Below are 18,107 nucleotides of genomic sequence, written 5' to 3'. Positions count from 1 at the left end.
TAAAGCCAAAATTGTATTTAAAAATAAAAAACTAGGAAGCTTCAGAAGAAAAATTCTTAACATACTCTTTAGCAAACAAACAACTCTGCCCACCTTGGAGGAAAGGCAGTCTTGATAAGCTAATTTTTCAGAATTACCTAGAGGACTGATGAGTAACTTAACGTCTCATCAAAGATACTTGAGACCACTGAATAAGCCCACACCCTAACCCTCTGTCACATTCCTAAAAAATCCTTAAAAGAGGGAGTCCCCAACCTTTCACTGTGCTCCTATGTGAGGTCACCCGCACTTTCTAAGTGCGTAACCTTTTAACTTTAACTCCCTCTTTTCAACCTTTCAGGGTGCTGCACTCCTCTCTCTGAGGTCACCTGCTCTTCCGAGGTGCATAACTTCAACTCTTCCCAACCTTTCAGGGCACTCCTCTCTCTGAAGTCACCCACACTTTCTAAGTGTGTGACCTTTTAATCTTAAACTCTTTCTCTCCAACCTTTCAGGGCACTCCTCCCTCTCTGAGGTCACCTGCACTTCTGGCTAAGTAACTTTAAATAAAACTTTTGCTCTGCTTTACTACTGTGTCTCTGCCCTTCAATTATTTGTCATGGCGGGGACAAGAACGGAGTAAAATACACAATGCCTCCCCCCCAACATTGCCACTGCAGCAGATTCTAGGAAGAACAGAAAATATCAACTATGGTATCTCAAACGTGATGGTATTTGGTGCTCTAGAAGCCTTGCTGGGTCAGGGATTCAGGAGTCAACAAGTATGACTCTGGGAACCATCTCTGGAGTGTGAAATTAACCCATATTCCTTACCAGTCTTATCCTCGAAGATCCTCTTCAACCACTGTGACTGAGCTTGCTTCTCCTGGTAATACTCTTTGACCGTGATCGAGCGGCCGATTCAGGGAGCTGGAGGCTACCAAGAGAAAAAGGAGAAGCCAAGCCAGTCAGAAGGAAGTGAAGGAAACTTGTACTGACCCCTCCGTTCCTGAGATGCAGGGGAGCCAGACTGGGGTGGGCAGGGGTGGGTGGACAGACCATACCAAGATCAGCGGGATCCCTCGCCTGGAGGGCACCAGGGGAAACTTGCATCTGCGTGGCTGGGAGCTGCTGGGTGTCACTGGAGAATCCCAGTTCTGCTCCCTACATGTGGTTGTATCTGCAAATAAAGTATCAGACTTACTTTCTTCCTGCTCTCTTCCAGAAATGGAGAGGTTTGTCTATCCAGCCTAGTTTTTAATACTGAACTTTCACTAGGTGTCCCTGGGATTCTATCTTCTATGGTTTGGGTGCTTGGATGATGTTGGCAAGATTATTTCTAACAGTCAAGATGACGTGAAGTGGTCATTGCTCCAAATGCATGCACATGGTTGCTTACTGGACAGAAATTGCCTGGTCTGCTCAGATTCCCCCACCTAGGCTTACCTTACCCCAAACCTCCCAGGTGGCCTGGGTTATGCTATACGAGTCTGGGCAACCTTTCTCCCTTACCAGACCATAAACCCTGAAGGACAGGAACATCTCTCTCTGTAACTACCAAGCCCCACACAAATCAAGGCTCAGTACGTGTTTCCAGTGGGTTGTGGTCCATGCGCCCTCCATACAATACCGCCAACACATGGCATGCGTTCATCAACTTACCCTGTTCTCCCTGGGACTCCTTGTTTACCAGCGGAGCGGAAGAGCCAGATCCCTGAGGACCGTCCTCTTCTCTGTAGGAGGAAGAGGCACAATGAAGTTTAGAAAAGCACTGGATAACTTCTTACACCCTCCTAACTACCAACTGACCAAAGTCTAGAACAACCATGACTAAGATCTCAGTGTGTCAAGACAACAAAAAGAAGCAAAGAAAATTCCTAAAGAAATGAAGGGTGGCAGTTCACAGAAGCCATAGAGACACCTTTGTCTTAAAACAAGCAGAAAACAATCTTCAGAACCTTACATACAACCTGCCAAGTTTCTGAGAGTCCTAGTCACACCTCTATCTCTAAGAAAGCAGCATTCTAGTCGGGCACCTAGGGGGTCAGCTGGGGTCTAGAATGTGAAGCCTGCTGCCCACCCCCATCAGTCACTCTGTTCACTCTGTCCCATGCAAGACCCTCCCCTTATGCCCCAGCCCCTCACGCTGCAGCATGAGGGGAAGCAGAGGCCGGTGTGGTCACACTGTATGACGACTGCAAGAGACGAGAGCAATTCAGGGCGGCACCGTCTCTGCCCTTTAGATGTGAACCATTTTGATTCTCCAAATCGGAGTCTCAGAAAGCCTAAGAGCCAAGTAAATTTCCCTCCTTTCCCACCCTCTCATTAATCCACACAGCAATCACCGATTACCTCATTTTCTTTTCTGGACTCTCTGGTGTCTGTGAGTGGGACGAGGCTAGGCTGGAGAAGGGTGAGGCACTGGGACGCCTCTTCCACAGCTAAAAGCCAAACACAAGTCACGTGACTGACCTTGTGAATAACATAGGATCTGACCTTCAACATAATTCTGTGGCTCTAATCCATCACTGTATGTAAAGTCTCCTTTTCAAGTGACTAAAAAAACATTTCTTTGTGAAGTGGGGCTTCTGAAAAGTGAGTCAATTGCCAGTATTTGAAAGGTCTGTCAATGGCCAAAGTTGGCAAAGTTGCATCAGAAAGAGCAGCTACACTATACTGAGGATCATGAAATGTTTATAAAATATCATCAGTTCATAAAGATAACACAGCAAGAATCATACGGGTCATCTTTGGAGTTAACTATGGCATCAGTGCATGCTTATTATCCTGCCACTCCTATAGATGGGGTTTGTTCTTCTGTCTAGAATTACACAGACCTTCAGTTAACAAATGCAGAGGGAAGGACAGAATTAGAATATCACCATTTTGCGACAATGGACATAGACAAAGGTGATAAATGACAGCTAAAATCAGCAGGTGAAAAGCTCATAGGAACAATAAAGGGAAGGATCAGACTGACACCTGAGCCCAGTGGGAGGCAACCACACAGCACCTGCTCCCGATGTGATGCGATCAGAAGTGCACAGCAGCACCTCTGCCCAAATCACTGAACTTGAAACTCATCAAGCCTCAGGAGCCAACTGCCCATTTACAGGGAAAATAGGGATAGAGTACATGTCAAAATGGCACCATGACGAAAACAAAATCCAGAATGTAGTAAGTTCTATAGAACATAATGACTCAGATTTTCAAAAGTAAGAAAAAGCGTAGTAATAGTACCGTAGATTGAGTCTAAGAGAGGTATGACGTTCCCGCTGCGGGGGAGGGCGCGCGCGGCCGCCACCCAGCCCAGGTGCTCTGCGCCTGTGGCGGCATCAGCAGCGACCGCGGGGACAGCCCGCGGGGGGAGCCTGACAGCTGGAGGCCGCCAGGGGGCGCCGGCCGCGCGGGGCCCGGAGCGCCCGGGGAAGCGGCGCTGTGAGGCTGGCGACCTGCCGCCTGCGGCTCCTCGGGCGGGCCGAGGCGCTGGGAGCCAGGGCCCAGCACCAGGGGAAGCCGGCATCCTGGCGGGGCCCGCGCACCCCGGGGCTATGTCTGGCGCGCCCCAGGACCGCGGAGGGGTTCTGCCACCGCGGGGAGCTCGCCGGGCCGGCCGCCCTCAGCAGCGCGCCCGGGGAGGCGGAGGATCCGGTGCACGCGCACCTCCCGCGGTCGGCCCGCAGCTGCCTGGGACGCTGTGGCTGCTTCCAGCGCGGCTGCGTGGAGGGCGGTGGGATGGCGGGCTCCGCCCCCCCGGGGACATACGGGCGGCGGAGGGCGCGTCCCTCGCCCCGCCCACCCGCGGCGCTCTGAGCATCCTCGCTCCGCCCAGGCCGGTTAAAAAGTTGATTATTTTTACCCTGCCTGCTTGTTAGACCATCAGATACAACCTTGTATAAAGCTAAGTCTGAAGCTCTGAGTGTGAATTAAGTCCCCTGAAATGTAAATGACGATATTTATTTTGGTGGCACTTCTTGAATGCTTACTATGGACAGTGTAGACGCATGAACACTTTACAAATACTGCCTCACAACTATCTTATGAAGTAGGGCAAAATCATTATTTCCATAAGTGTACGACCTTACCTTCAGATTTTTTGTTACATATATTAATTAAATACCTTTAATGCTCAAAAAAAAAAGAGTCTAAGAGACATGTGAACCAAATGCAATGAGTTGATTTTTGGTCCCTGATTCAAAGTAACTGTAATAAGACGAGGGTAAGAAGGGCGAATTGGAGCGATAATAACTAACATTAAGTCATTATTATTCAGAGGAATAGAGGCACTGTGGTTATTAATGTTCAAAAAGTTTTAAAAATACACTGAAGTACCTACAGGTGAAACATGTTTATACTTTAAAACACAAGAGGAAAACCAATTTGGGGTGGGGGTGTTGATGGATCAGGACTGACAAAACACTGTTAACTGTTGAAGCTACATGGAGGTTCATTATGATATTTTTTCTTCCTTTTGTGTATGTATGACATTTGACATAAAATTGTAAGAAGGGGCAATGACTATGTATGTGAGGTCTGTTGTGATCACTGATTGAGGAAATGTGTGTACAGTGCTCAGCAGAGGGCCTAGTGTAGAATAGATCCAGGTAAAGCTTCATACCATTATGCTCTGCATTGCCATAACTGCTTGGCCGGGGCCTTCATATCCTATATTTGTCATTTATCATTAATGTGTCATTTATATTACCCTAAGAGCCTTCTGTATGGATGAAAACTTATGTCAAATTCTTTCTCTTCTCAAAAACCTCCTTCATGCATGTGTTACTTTTTTTCCAGCTCCTATATATTGGGTGCCTTCTTACTGACAAGCACTGTAATGGGTGCTTTTCAAACATTACCTTCAATCTTTATAACAATCATTTAGAGATGAGAAAAAGGGAGTTTAAGTCATTTACCTGCCCAAGAGTCTATAGCTACTATGTGCCAAAGCCAAGATTTGAACCCAAGTCATTCTGGTAGAAAAATTTGATCTGTTACCCAGTCTACACTACATCCTTTCTAAAAATAATTATAACCACTTATTTTTAAAACTTTCATTAAATTCCCAGTGCCTAGAGGATGAATTTATGACCCAATGCAATTCAGACTCAATCTACCTTTTAATCAAATTAGTACCATTTTTTGAATTACTCATTCTCTGTCTATTTATCTATAATAATGGCTCTGTCTTGTATCAGGTTTCCACATAGGCATTCTGGGCTTTCTAGTTTGTTCCACTGGTCCATAGCGATCATTCAAGGGTTGGTAACTGCTGTTAGCTTAGAGGTGATCTCAGCATCTGACAGAAGGTGGCTAGTAAACACTGCATAATCAACTAATAAATGCAAAGAACCCACTTCTGCCACACCACCAGATGCGCATACCTGAGAGATGCCTCCACTAGAAGTGTAGGAACTGGTAATGGCATTGCGGCTGGACATACAGATGCCACATGCACACGTGCCCTTCGAGCAGCTCACAGCAGAGGTGCAGGTTCTCTTACGCAGCTCACCATCTGAGCTCTGGGAACTGAGGCCTCTCATCAGAGGCCCAGGCCTAACCGGAAATTAAAAGGGGAAAACACAGATGTGCTACTGAAAGGCACCAACATTGTTTTAAGGCTTCATCCACGGTCACAAAATCGTTCTAACGCAATGGAAAAGGATAATGCTGTTAATTTTACTGTTAATTCAGCTAAACATGTCTCACAAAGTCAGAAAGGGAAAGCTCAGTATTTAAAAAATTAAAAGTATGATTCTACTTATATATACTCTAGGAAACATACACAAATCTATAGTGACAGAATGGGGACCAATGGATGCCTGGCAACAGGGACAGGATGAGAGGGAGATTTTTAAGGCTTCACCGAGGGGCATGGGGAAACTTCTGGCAGTGATGGTGATGTTCATTATCTTGACTGTGGTGATGGTTTCGTGGGTGTGAAATTTAGACAAAATAGTTATTGTGGCAAGTTACTCAAAATGTTCCTCTCCAATTTCAAATAGGAAAATTTATAGGACAATAATTCTGATAAGGATACATGTCAAAATTGATCAAATGGTACAATTCAAAGAGGCACAGTTTATTTATGTCAATTATACCTCAATAAAGGTGTTAAAAAAAGTTTAGGAGGAACCAACCACTTTTTCTAAGATTCAAACTGAAACAGAAATTCCCTAAACATCTTTCCTGTGAAATAGTCATCCAACCTTTGTGACAGCACAGACAGCTCACTGTCTCCTGGCTGATGAATGTCAACCACAGAGCAGTTTATCCCTGCACTAGATGCAAGCATACTTTCTCTTTCACTTACTTCACCTATGGATCCCATCTGGAGCCAAGCCAAGCCAATTGTCCTCCTTTCATGTGATAGTCCTTCAGGTTTTTGCAGGCCATTATCCTTCCCTCCCTCATTTCTTTACACCCCTGAGGTTTTTCTCCTCTGGGCTAGTGCTTATGTTCCTTTAGAACCCCCTCACCCACCACCACCCCGGGACATCTTGAGTTGCTTCACTCTCTTGCAGTGAATTTCGGTCTGTGTCTGCCTCCTCTTGCAGGGCAGCACAGCCCACCAGCAGCCCTCCGTGGACAGCAGGACTAAGGCATTCAGGACCACCGCTGACCTGCCTCCTCCTGGTCTTTGTTCTGCTAGCAGCCCAGAGGAGGAGCATGTTAAGCTTTTTTGGCAGCCATATCATAGTGCTGACTCAATTTTAAAATGTACCTTACCCCAAGCCTTTTCACACACATTTCCAGCCTCTTTTCCTCCCAGCCAATTCTTCCTCAAATATAATTAAGCTAAAAGGCAGAAATCTTATATTTTTCTTAAATTTCGTACTGCTGCATTCTATCCATTGCACAAACCTTGTGATCTTTTTGTTACATACTTGGTTATTCAGTGTATCTACAAACCCTCTTAGCCTTAGCATGTTTTATGCATATTAAAGAAAAATAGTAAAAGGAATTAGACAAAATAGTTATTGTGGCAAGTTACCCAAAATGTTCCTCTCTGATTTCAAAGAGGAAAACTTACAGGTCAATAAGTCTGATAATGACCCTTTTCCAAACAGGAAACCTCACCCAGATGGATTCTCACTTACTCGGGCACGAAAGCAGCAGGGACTCCGTTGGCCACCTCGGGCTTAAAAGCTGAATGGCCACTCCCACTGCTGTCATGGCACCTGTGACAAATCACAAACCCTCAGTTAGATGATACGACCTCTCCTTGAAAGGATACTCTCATATTCCTGGGATCTTATACTCTTTCTACAGAACATAGGTTCATGCTAGACAAGAAAAGGTTGCCTCAGATCTCAAAGATTCAGGAAGGTCAATTTATTCTAGGACTGTCCTAATCTAATAAGAAAAGTATAAAAAAGCATCAAGACCTTTTGAACTATTCAGGTGTACTGATTATTTGCTAACTTCTCACCAAAGCACTGTAATCACAAATTTAATATCCTACCATCTGTAAACTAAAGACAAAAAAACGCTTTAGTGACCCACCTACACACATCCCCCAGTGCTCTCACTTAGTTCAGTCTATAAGAGAAGAACTTCACAGGTCACAGATAAGGGCCTGCGCATGGTGCACATAATCACTGCTTATTCCAATTATGGGAAACACAACACAGAGCCCTCAGTTATAGGCTCACTGGGGTCTAGACAAATTACCAATCCGGAGAACATGAGAAACCTGTTTTGACCATAAGAATAGTTATTTTCTCTCTGGCCTCCAACACACCATCTCCCTCCGCCACTCCTGCTTAGTTGGCTGACATGAGCTCAGACTGCTCACTTGTAAAGCATATCCCTAGTATTCATTACCTGATCTTCCAACGTTACTTCCAATCAATCTTCCAATGAACACACTTGCATTTATTAGTATTTCCTTACCTAATGTTGCCATCTAGAGTATCAAAGTTGGCCAGCTGTGAACCTGCAGGTTATGGCTAACCTGGTGTAACTGATGAGGACAATGGTTCTATTTCTCAAATGTAGGGCCCACTGTCTCCTCAGAGCATGTTTCCTTGACCACCTTATACACAGAGCTCCCCCTTTCCCATGACCCTTTTATAGCACTGCTTTTTAAAAATCTTTATATACTTACAATCTATAATTATCCTGTTTCATTGATTACCCAAGTCCCAGGAGACCTTTGCCTAGCTCAGTGCTCTACCCACAGTACCTGGAGTAGGCTCTGGCACATGGTGGGTCTTGGAATTTGTTGAATTACAAGAAAATCCTTAACTGACTCCTTGGAAAGCAACAAGCAGTTCTGCAGCTTGCTCGGCATCTTCAACTTCCTCTCTTTCCATCAAGGAAACAGACTGCTTACTCTATTTTCATTAAATTTTCAAAAACCAAATGAAACTGGTTTTACTTTCATTACTCATAAAGCTACCATACTCCAGTCTTCACTGTTCTTTGCTAAGTATTTCCTTCAGCACAAACATGACACCTAAGCTGATGGTCACCCAAATCACTGACCACCACAAGGGGAAGACTTTCAGCTTTCTCTCAAAATAAAATTTAACACATTTATATCAAAAGTATGAAGCTGATGTGGCCAGTAACTGTCGGCTTTTCTCTAGTACTTATGGAAAAGGTATATTACAAAATATATGTAACCTGTGCCTAATGAAAGGCATAGCATTAAAGCTCTTGTTACCAAGCTCTTCCATGAAAGCCAAAGAAGGGGAGCTGCTGTTTACACACAGGAGGTGGCCTCTGATTCTTTTGGGGAGTGATCTCTCTTTCAACAAATCCCAGGAGCCCATGTGGGAGGCACACTGAGTACTCCGCAGGGCATGTTACCTTCTTTTGTCCTGACCAGCAGTAGATGTTTGGTCTTCCTCCTCCTCCACTGTCCTTTTCTTCCTCTTCCAACGTTCGAGGGCAAGCAGAACAGCCTCCTTTGACCACGGGTCTGGGGCCTTAGGGATCTGCGCTGCTCTGTAACAGAAAACAGGAGTCTAGCATTAAGATATTCTGATTATTATCCTACATAGCATGAACTTCAAGCATTGGAAATCAGAAGCTATCCAACAAGCAAAAGGGTACTTTATACACTCACACAAATGGCCCTTAGCTGTTAAGCTACAGTCTTGGGAAAAACCCAAAAAATAAAAAACTGCTCAACAACTAGAACTTGAGATTTCTCCTTCACATAAGGAGATTCTTCCTTTCCTTTGAGTTACAGTTGTTCTGTCAGATGAACAACTGTAGGAGAATAAAGTGGACACACTGGGAGTCTTTTCCTCCAGCAATGCTTACATTGGAAAAGAGCCAGGTTGCTCCCGGGAGGAGCGATCCTCACTGTCGAAGGCCTGCACACCACTCTGGAATGACCGCGAGACAGCACACGCTTCCTGTGACCGCCATTCCAGCACAGCGTGGGAAGCACATGGGAATACCGGCCCTGCTGGATTGGGTATTGTCTTGGATGTGTTATGCCAAAGTGGTGTGGTGAAGTCCCACAGTCCCTGTGGAGAATGGGAGACACATCATGGAATCAAAGCAGCTTAAGAATGACAGAAAATTTAAATTCCTTAAGAACCATGTGGGTTCAGTTATTTTCCAGAGAGCTTAAGCCTCTAAGCAACACAAAACACAGCATTTTTATGGCAACTTTCCCCATTCCACCTAAGGGCAGAAAGTGGCAGGTACTTAACAGCTGTCCCTGCAATGGATTCAACAACTTTGAGGGGGAAATTGAAAAACTGCCCACATAAGTAAAACTACAGTGGAAGAAAAGTGTGTGTAAGGACGTGCAGGGACAAATTTTACAAGAATCCTTCAATCTCTTATGCTAAGTCATCAGAAATATACACCCAAAGTCAAACATTTTAAAAATCTGAATGTTCACCTTTTCAAATAAATGTACTTATCAAAGATCTAGTGTTGTTACTGGAGTTTTCAATTTTGTTGTTATCACTCAACTGGGACTAAACACAAACACAAGTCTTTTTAATCTAATCATCTTTATCAGCCAAGTTATATTCATCCAGGAGGTTTCCTGGGTACACTTCTTTGAGCTCGGCTGATACAATTTATTGGTCCAAAGATAGAAAAGTAACAAAACCTATTAGAGTACTATAATTTACAGACAGAAGGTATTCTTACCTGAAGCAGGGATATTTTAAGTGATTTACCAAGTATTCTGCTAAACCCATACTGTATTAAAGTTCAGAGCTTTAAGAACTGAAAGAAGGATTTGCAACAACGTGGATGGGGCTAGAGGGTATTATGTTCAGTGAAAGAAACCAGGTGGAGAAAAACAAGTATCAAATGATTTCACTCATCTGTGGAGCATAAGAACAAAGAAAAAAATGAAGGCACAAAACAGCAGGAGACTCACAGAACCCAAGAATGGACTAACAGATACCAAAGGGAAAGGGACTGGGAAGGGTGGGTGGGAAGGGAGGGAGAAGGGGAATAAGGGGCATTAGGATCAGCATACATGATGTAGGGGGGTGGGCACGGGGAGGGCAGTATAGCACACAGAGAAGACAAGTAGTGACTCTATAGCATCTCACTACGCTGATGGACAGTGACTGTAATGGGGTATGAGGGGGGACTTGATAATGGGGGGAGGCTAGTAACCACAATGTTGCTCATGTAACTGTACACTAATGATACCAAAAAAAGTTAAAAATTAAAAATAAAAGGAATAGAAAAATGACCCCCAAAAAACTGAAAGAAGGGAACAGTTCTGGCAGCACATCTCATAGCAAAGGCTAAAGGGAGGCAGGACACGGTGGACGCGAACCAAGGTGTTTGAAGAGGTGAAAAGGGCACAGAACCCACTTAAGACTTAAGAAAAAAACTTTCAAAGCCAAGTCCTTCTCGGTCTGGGGCGGGTCAGCGTGTCTTACCGGCGATGAGGCCTCCGACGGGACCCAAGGAAATGAATGGGGACTGAAGGAGGAATGAGATCCCGGCGGGCCGAGGGAGCGGGTGGGGCGGGGCTGGCGGGGCAGGCGGGGCTTCCGAGGAAGGCCGGGCGCCGGCTCCGGGCCTCCGGAACGGGGGCGGGCTGCGGGGGGCGGAGCTTGCTCAGAAAATTTCCCATTTGTAAAGATCAGCGAGCTCGGTCCGGCCGGCGAGCGGCTTCCGCAGCTCTCTCTGCCAGACTGACTCCCTTCACCACCGCGCCTGGGCTAGAGGCGGGCGGGCATTGTGCGCTGGCGGCGCACGCTCCCAAGTTGCCGGGAGATGGCGCTTATGGCAGCTCGGGGCTCGCCGCTCAGGCCACCCCCAGGCCGCGGTGGCCCCCCTCCAGCCAGCTCGGCGAGCGTGGCCGCCGCGGGCACCAGGTAGTCAGCACGAGACCCGTTGGCGAGACAGCGAAAAAGAAAAAGGAAAAGGAAAAGAAAAGCATTGAAGTATTTCATAAATGTCAATTGGTATAATGTGAATTTTTTTTTCTTTTTCATTAAGGTATCATTGATATACACTGCTCTGAAGGTTCCACAAGAGAAACAATGTGGGTACTATATTCACCCATATTATCAAGTCCCCCCATATCCCATTGCTGTCGCTGTTCATCAGCGTAGCACGATGCCACGGAGTCCCTACTTGTCCTCTCTGAGCTACAGTGTTTCCCCGTGTCCCCACACACATCACGTGCACCAATCAGAATTCCCCTGAATCCTCTTCTCCCTCCCTCACCCCTCCCCTTTGGTAACCGCTAGTCGCTTCTTGGAGTCTGTGAGTCGGCTGCTGTTTTGTTCCTTCAGATTTGCTTTGACTTAATACTCCACAAATGAGGGAAATCATTTGGTACTTGTCTTTCTCCGCCTGGCTTATTTCACTGAGCATAATACCTTCTAGCTCTATCCATGTTGTTGCAAATGGTAGGATTTGTTCTCTTCTTATGACTGAACAGTGTAACATTTTGTATATGTGCCACCTCTTCCCTATCCATTCATCTACTGATGGACACTTAGGTTGCTTCCATATCTTGGCTGTTGTAAATAGTGCTGCAATAAACAGACAGATGGTATTCTCACCTGAAGCAGGGATATTTTAAGTGATTTACCAAGTATTCTGCTAAACCCATACTGTATTAAAGTTCAGAGCTTTAAGAACTGAAAGAAGGATTTGCAACAACGTGGATGGGGCTAGAGGGTATTATGTTCAGTGAAAGAAACCAGGTGGAGAAAAACAAGTATCAAATGATTTCACTCATCTGTGGAGCATAAGAACAAAGAAAAAAATGAAGACACAAAACAGCAGGAGACTCACAGAACCCAAGAATGGACTAACAGATACCAAAGGGAAAGGGACTGGGAAGAGTGGGTGGGAAGGGAGGGAGAAGGGGAATAAGGGGCATTAGGATCAGCATACATGATGTAGGGAGGTGGGCACGGGGAGGGCAGTATAGCACACAGAGAAGACAAGTAGTGACTCTATAGCATCTCACTACGCTGATGGACAGTGACTGTAATGGGGTATGAGGGGGGACTTGATAATGGGGTGAGTCTAGTAACCACAATGTTGCTCATGTAACTGTACACTAATGATACCAAAAAAAGTTAAAAATTAAAAATAAAATAGAAAAATGACCCCCAAAAAACTGAAAGAAGGGAACAGTTCTGGCAGCACATCTCATAGTAAAGGCTAAAGGGAGGCAGTACACGGTGGACGCGAACCAAGGTGTTTGAAGAGGTGAAAAGGGCACAGAGCCCACTTAGGACTTAAGAAAAAAAACTTTCAAAGTCAAGTCCTCCTCGGTCTGGGGCGGGTCAGCGTGTCTTACCGGCGATGAGGCCTCCGACGGGACCCGAGGAAACGAGTGGGGACTGAGGGCTGAATGGGATCACGGCGGGCCCAGGGGGCCGGCGGGGCAGGGCTTGTGGGGCGGGCGCGGCTTGCAAGGAAGGCTGGGCACGCGGGTGGGCGCCGGCTCCTGGCCTCCGGATCGGGGGCGGGCTGCGGGGGGGCGGAGCTTGCTCAAAACTCCTCCCATTTGAAGCGACGAGCGAGCTCTGTCCAGCGGGCGAGTGGCTTCCGCGGCTCTCTCCTCCAGACTGCCTGCCTGCGCTAGCGCGCTGGGGCTAGAGGCGAGTGTGCATTGTGCGCTGGCGGCGGCGCTCCCTTTGCCGGGAGATGGCGCGCGAATGGCAGGCAGCTCGGGGCTCGCGGCTCAGGCTCCCCCCAGCCAGCTCGACCAGCGCGGCCGCCGCGGGCACCAGGTAGCACGATACCCGTTGGCGAGATGGCGAAAAAGAAACAGGAAAAAGGAAAATAAAAGTATTTAAGTCTTTCATAAAAGTCAATTGGTATGTGAACTTTCCTTTTTTTCTTTTTATTAAGGTATCGTTGATATACACTGCTCTGAAGGTTTCACAAGAGAAACAATGTGGATACTACATTCACCCATATTATCAAGTTCCCCCATAACTCCATTGCCGTCGCTGTCCATCAGCGTAGCAAGATGCCATGGAGTCCCTACTTGCCTTCTCTGAGCTACACTGTTTTCCCCGTGACCCCACACACACCATGTGCACCAATCATAATTCGCCTGAATCCTCTTCTCCCTCCAATACCCCTCCTCTTTGGTAACCGCTAGTCGCTTCTTGGAGTCTGTGAGTCTGCTTCTTTGTTCCTTCAGTTTTGCTTCGTTGTTGTACTCCACAAATGAGGGAAATTATTTGGTACTTGTCTTTCTCCGCCTGGCTTATTTCACTGAGCATAATACCCTCTAGCTCTATCCATGTTGTTGCAAATGGTAGGATTTCTTTTCTTTTTATGGCTGAATAATATTCCATTAAATCACAAACTTTCTTATAGCAGCCCATGTTTCTTTCTTTTCCTTTCCATTCCTTCCTCCGCTCTTTCTTACCTTCCTCCTTTCCTGTTTTGATTTTTTGTTTTGTAATTGTTTAATGAATTTTACTACAATGTAAGGAATACTGGGGAGCCAAGTACAGGGAAGATGATAGTCATACATAATATAACCAGAGGGTTTGTCTGTTTCTTTTGTTACTCATCAAATTAAGCCAAGGCTTTATTAGTTTTACTCTTTGTTTGGAAGTACATGCATATGATGCACAATTCATGCAATATCAAAATGTATATAGGGAAAGTCTCTTTCACTCACAAGCTCCCCTACTGGGGGCAATCTCTTATCAATTCCTTAACACAAGTATTTTAAAAGCTAAATCCTCTGCACATGGCTAACAAAATGGAGTGGAAATTTCAGGGTGATGAGATTCATTCCTGATTTAACAGAAAAAAAAAGTCATATGCCCTCAAATATCCTTCTGGAATATTCTATGAATCCTTTTTATACAACTTGTTGTAGTTCTCCAAACAGGAAGTTTCCCAGGATCATCTCCTGCGAACCTGTTAGCAACGCAAAGTCTCAGCTCTGCCCCAGACCTACTGAGTCAGAAACTCAGGGTGGACCTAGCAATTTGTGGTTTCACAAGCTATTCAGGTGATTCTGATGTTTGCTAAAGTTTGAGGACCATGGCAGTTTAATACCAGTCAATGCATGAATTCCACTCCAAACTAATAAACAGAAGAATCTCAAAGGTGTAGTAGTTAAAAATTTTCCTTAGGCAATCCTAATGGGCAGCTAGCATTAAGAACCTGGGCTGGCCTAACTGAAATACATGCCCGATTTCACCCCCACCCCCACGACCACCCACGCTTTTCTGATTCTCTTCCTTTTCATACTGTTTAATCTGCCTTGGGTGCCCAACCTCCACTCCTATTTTACAGAGAAGGAAACTGAGATTCAAAGAGATTTAGTTACTGGTTCCAGGATAGTAATGGGATAGTGGCAGAGAGAGGTTTCAAAACTGTCCTTGGAATCCCTTGTCAGTGCATTTCCTGTTTTGTAAAGTTGCCATCCCAACTTATTTGTGCACGTTTTCTACGAGGCTCTAAGCATTTAAATGATTTATAAATGTCAGTTAGTAGATGAAGTCTCGGTGTAGAGTGAATGAATATAGGCGCTCTGCTGCCTCAGCTGGGTAAGAGTTCAACCATTTTGTCACAAATGGAGAAGCTGTAATAACAGTGAAATGCTGATCATACTGTATGGCAATTGCTAAGCAGCTAAATGGAAAACCAAGGCTACCAAGAATCCAGAAAATAGTGTTAACGGTCTTAAGATCTAAGTATCCAGCTTCGAGCACTTTATGGACTTTAATCTCTAACACTATGGTGGTTCTAAAAGATTCTTAGTTAACTGTAGGTGTTGTCAATTTTAATTGTGCCCACACTAGGTCTTACTGCCAGTTGTTTCTGGTTTATATCTGTGAAAGAGAACAACCAGTCCTGTTTCCATCTGCCTCAAAGACACGGATTTGTGATGAATGAAAACTACTCTGAACGAGCATTCCAATACATCAGCAGAAAGGGTGATGCAACTCTCAGATAGTTGTCCTTACCACAAAGCAAGTGTACGATTATAAAAATTACACTTTTACTCCATAAGGATGGCAGACGTTTAACTTAGAGTTTTCTTTCTAGTCTAGTCCAAAATCTTTTTTTTGGAATCTACATCCCTTATTTCACTTAAGTAAAGAATAATTAGATTTCAAGATTGTTGATTTGTGGGACAACAGCAGGATATTATGGTTGAGAGCAATCTCTGGAGGCTAACTTTTAGGTTTGAGTCCAGGCTCTTTTAGGTGATGGTGGTGACTCTTGGGCAGGATTATGTAAGTCTGTCAAGAATTGCAAGATCTGATTACTAATGAGATTTATGAGCCATTTATCTTTCTCTTCTGGGCTACCACCATTGATTTCTTTTGCCTATTTCCTATTGTTATTTTTTTTTCTTGTTGAATCAGTTATTCATATATTCTGAATTCTAAGCCTTTGTCAGTTCCATTGACTACATGTATCTTCTATTTGTAGGTGACCTTTTCCCCTTCCCTTATGGTGCCTCTTGGTATTTTTAAGTTTATTAGCTTTTCCTTATGGCTTCTGCTCATTGTATTTTTTTAAAAGAAATCCTTCCCTATCCCAAAGTTATCAAGTTATTTTTTCCCTCTATTTTTTTTCTAAGGTGTTTGTAGTTTATGATTTTGCTTTTCATCCTTCTATCTTTCACCTCCCTGGAATTTTGTGCATGCTGTGAGGTATTGTTTAATTTCATTTTCTCCCATGTAGACAGTTGTCCCAGAACCATAAATTAGTACATTGTTTCCAATAATCTGCAATGCCCATGACACATAAATTTCCACACGTTTTACTTCTTACTCATTCATGTCTTGACTACTCTTGATCCTTTGCTGTTTTGAAGAATATCTCTCAGTTAGGTTCTTCCTGGTGTTTCTTCAGGATTAAATTCAGAGTATACATTTTACCAGGAATGCCACAGAAGTGACATGTCCTTCAGAATGCATTCTTCCAGGAGAATGATGTATTTATCCCATTACTGATAACATATTTGGTCACTTGGTTCAGTTGGTATCTATCAGGTTTCTCATTGTAAATCCATTCTTTTCTCCATAATTAATTCATATTTTGTGAGGAGATACTTTGAGACTATGTAAATCTCCTATTTCTTAATCAGACTTTTACCCAATAATTTTAGAACCACTGGTATAACTTATCAGAGAAGAGTGATTATTTTTGTTTACTAGAACTGCATCTGCCAGCCTATTAGGTGATCCATCCCTGAAAGCCGGACAGGATGGGCCTGGTTATGATGCCACAACGAACTTCTTTCCATGGCCTAAAATAAAAGTTTATCTACCTTGTTCTCCTTGTTCTTTGTGGGTATTGGGGAGGGAGAAATTTCCTCTATCCCTGGAGGTTCTTCTAGCTGGTCTAAGAATCAAACTGACATGGGAAAGATTAACAGGAGAAAAAAAATGAAAGTTTAATTATGTACATATGGGGAAGTCATAGACATGGTTTCCAAAGACAGTCAGGGAGAATGAGGTATATATGTCATCCTGAACCAAGCAGCAGTTAGGGGTCTGAGATTTCAAAGGAAAAGGGAAGAAATTCACAGGAATATGAAGAGGGTAAACAAAATACTTGATGGGCCACACAGAAGCAATAGGGCACAGAGGGAAATTTTTAATAGGCTTTGTCACATTCATTCCTGTGTAGCACCCCTAGGTCACATTATAATACAACCATCTATGGTGATGGCTCATCTCCCAGCTAAATTCTTTTTTGCTGTTGGTGGGCAGGAGGTCAGGGTTTCTTTCTGAGTTTTTTAGGCCTTGATGGTTTTCAGCTCACAGTAATTTGCATGTCACAACAGCACATCTTGGGGTGGCCTGCCCTTGGCCCTCAGAGTTATAAATGTTTTTCTTGTGATAAGGACTATATTAGAAATTATTCATACCATAGTAATCTTTAATTTCAGAAGTTCCGCTTGCCAGATATAGCTTTCACTCTCAAATTGGTTTACAGATCAAATAATATAGAATGACATAGGCAAGGTTTTCTACATATAGTTTCCTAAATTTGGAATTAATCTCTGTAACATTGTATTATTTCTGCAGTAGAAATTTGCTATCTGAAAAAAGGATTATTTTATATAAAGATTTTGCCTAACCCAAATATAAATTCTAAGAGCAGTGAAAGTGCAGGACTTGCTAATTAATTGGAGGTTAGAGAGGAATAAACAGGAATGTACAGACTCTAGGTGGAGAAGCAGCATAGCTGGTGACACCCTTTACTGAGGTTAAGGCAGGAGAGGAAACAGGTGTGTGCGTGCATGTTTTGGAAGAGGAAGATAATAAACACAGTTTTAGTTATAGAGTTTAAGATGCATGGAAGACATCTAAACAGAGCTAAGTCACTTTAGTATGAGTGACTTACAGAAGACACTATATCACATGCCAGACAACTAGTGGCAAGGGGACTCTACTTCCTTCGGAGAATACTTAAGAACTACTATTCTAGTGGCCCAGTTTTCAGTGATCTCCTTTGCGATGAATTCAGTCTGATGGATGGAGATGACTGAAATCCTTTGCTTGCACAGATCAGTGCTTCTGTAGACCTAGGGGCAGTTAACTTGAGTAGCCTACAACCACCCCAGGATCTGCAGTGCCCTCCTCACAGTGCACCTGGAAAGTCTCAGTCCCAGCTGATTTTAGAGGAGGAAAAAAAAATGCTGCCCCCCAGTGTCCCTTTGCTGGTCCAAA

General features: G+C 44.2%; 1 protein-coding gene across 1 annotated transcript in view; it reads right to left on the bottom strand.

The window, feature by feature from the left end:
• The window catches only part of LOC118967301 (nuclear envelope pore membrane protein POM 121-like), a 33,845-nt gene extending 24,389 nt beyond the window's left edge, over positions 1-9,456 (bottom strand). The window contains exons 1-8 of the mRNA XM_073213485.1: positions 9,253-9,456; positions 8,794-8,931; positions 7,077-7,157; positions 5,361-5,532; positions 2,332-2,420; positions 1,642-1,712; positions 1,044-1,159; positions 814-916 (exon numbers count right to left, since the gene is read on the bottom strand). Of these exons, the coding sequence (XP_073069586.1) occupies positions 902-916; positions 1,044-1,159; positions 1,642-1,712; positions 2,332-2,420; positions 5,361-5,519 (450 nt within the window). The 5' untranslated portion in view covers positions 5,520-5,532; positions 7,077-7,157; positions 8,794-8,931; positions 9,253-9,456 and the 3' untranslated portion in view covers positions 814-901. The remainder of the gene's footprint in view (positions 1-813; positions 917-1,043; positions 1,160-1,641; positions 1,713-2,331; positions 2,421-5,360; positions 5,533-7,076; positions 7,158-8,793; positions 8,932-9,252) is intronic.
• Between the last annotated feature and the right edge of the window lie 8,651 nt (positions 9,457-18,107).

This window comes from Manis javanica, chromosome 10 (genome assembly GCF_040802235.1).
Source record: "Manis javanica isolate MJ-LG chromosome 10, MJ_LKY, whole genome shotgun sequence".
Classification (NCBI taxonomy): Eukaryota; Metazoa; Chordata; class Mammalia; order Pholidota; family Manidae; genus Manis; species Manis javanica.
Note: the sequence above shows the minus strand (reverse complement) of the source record. Positions and strands in the feature narration are given on the sequence as shown.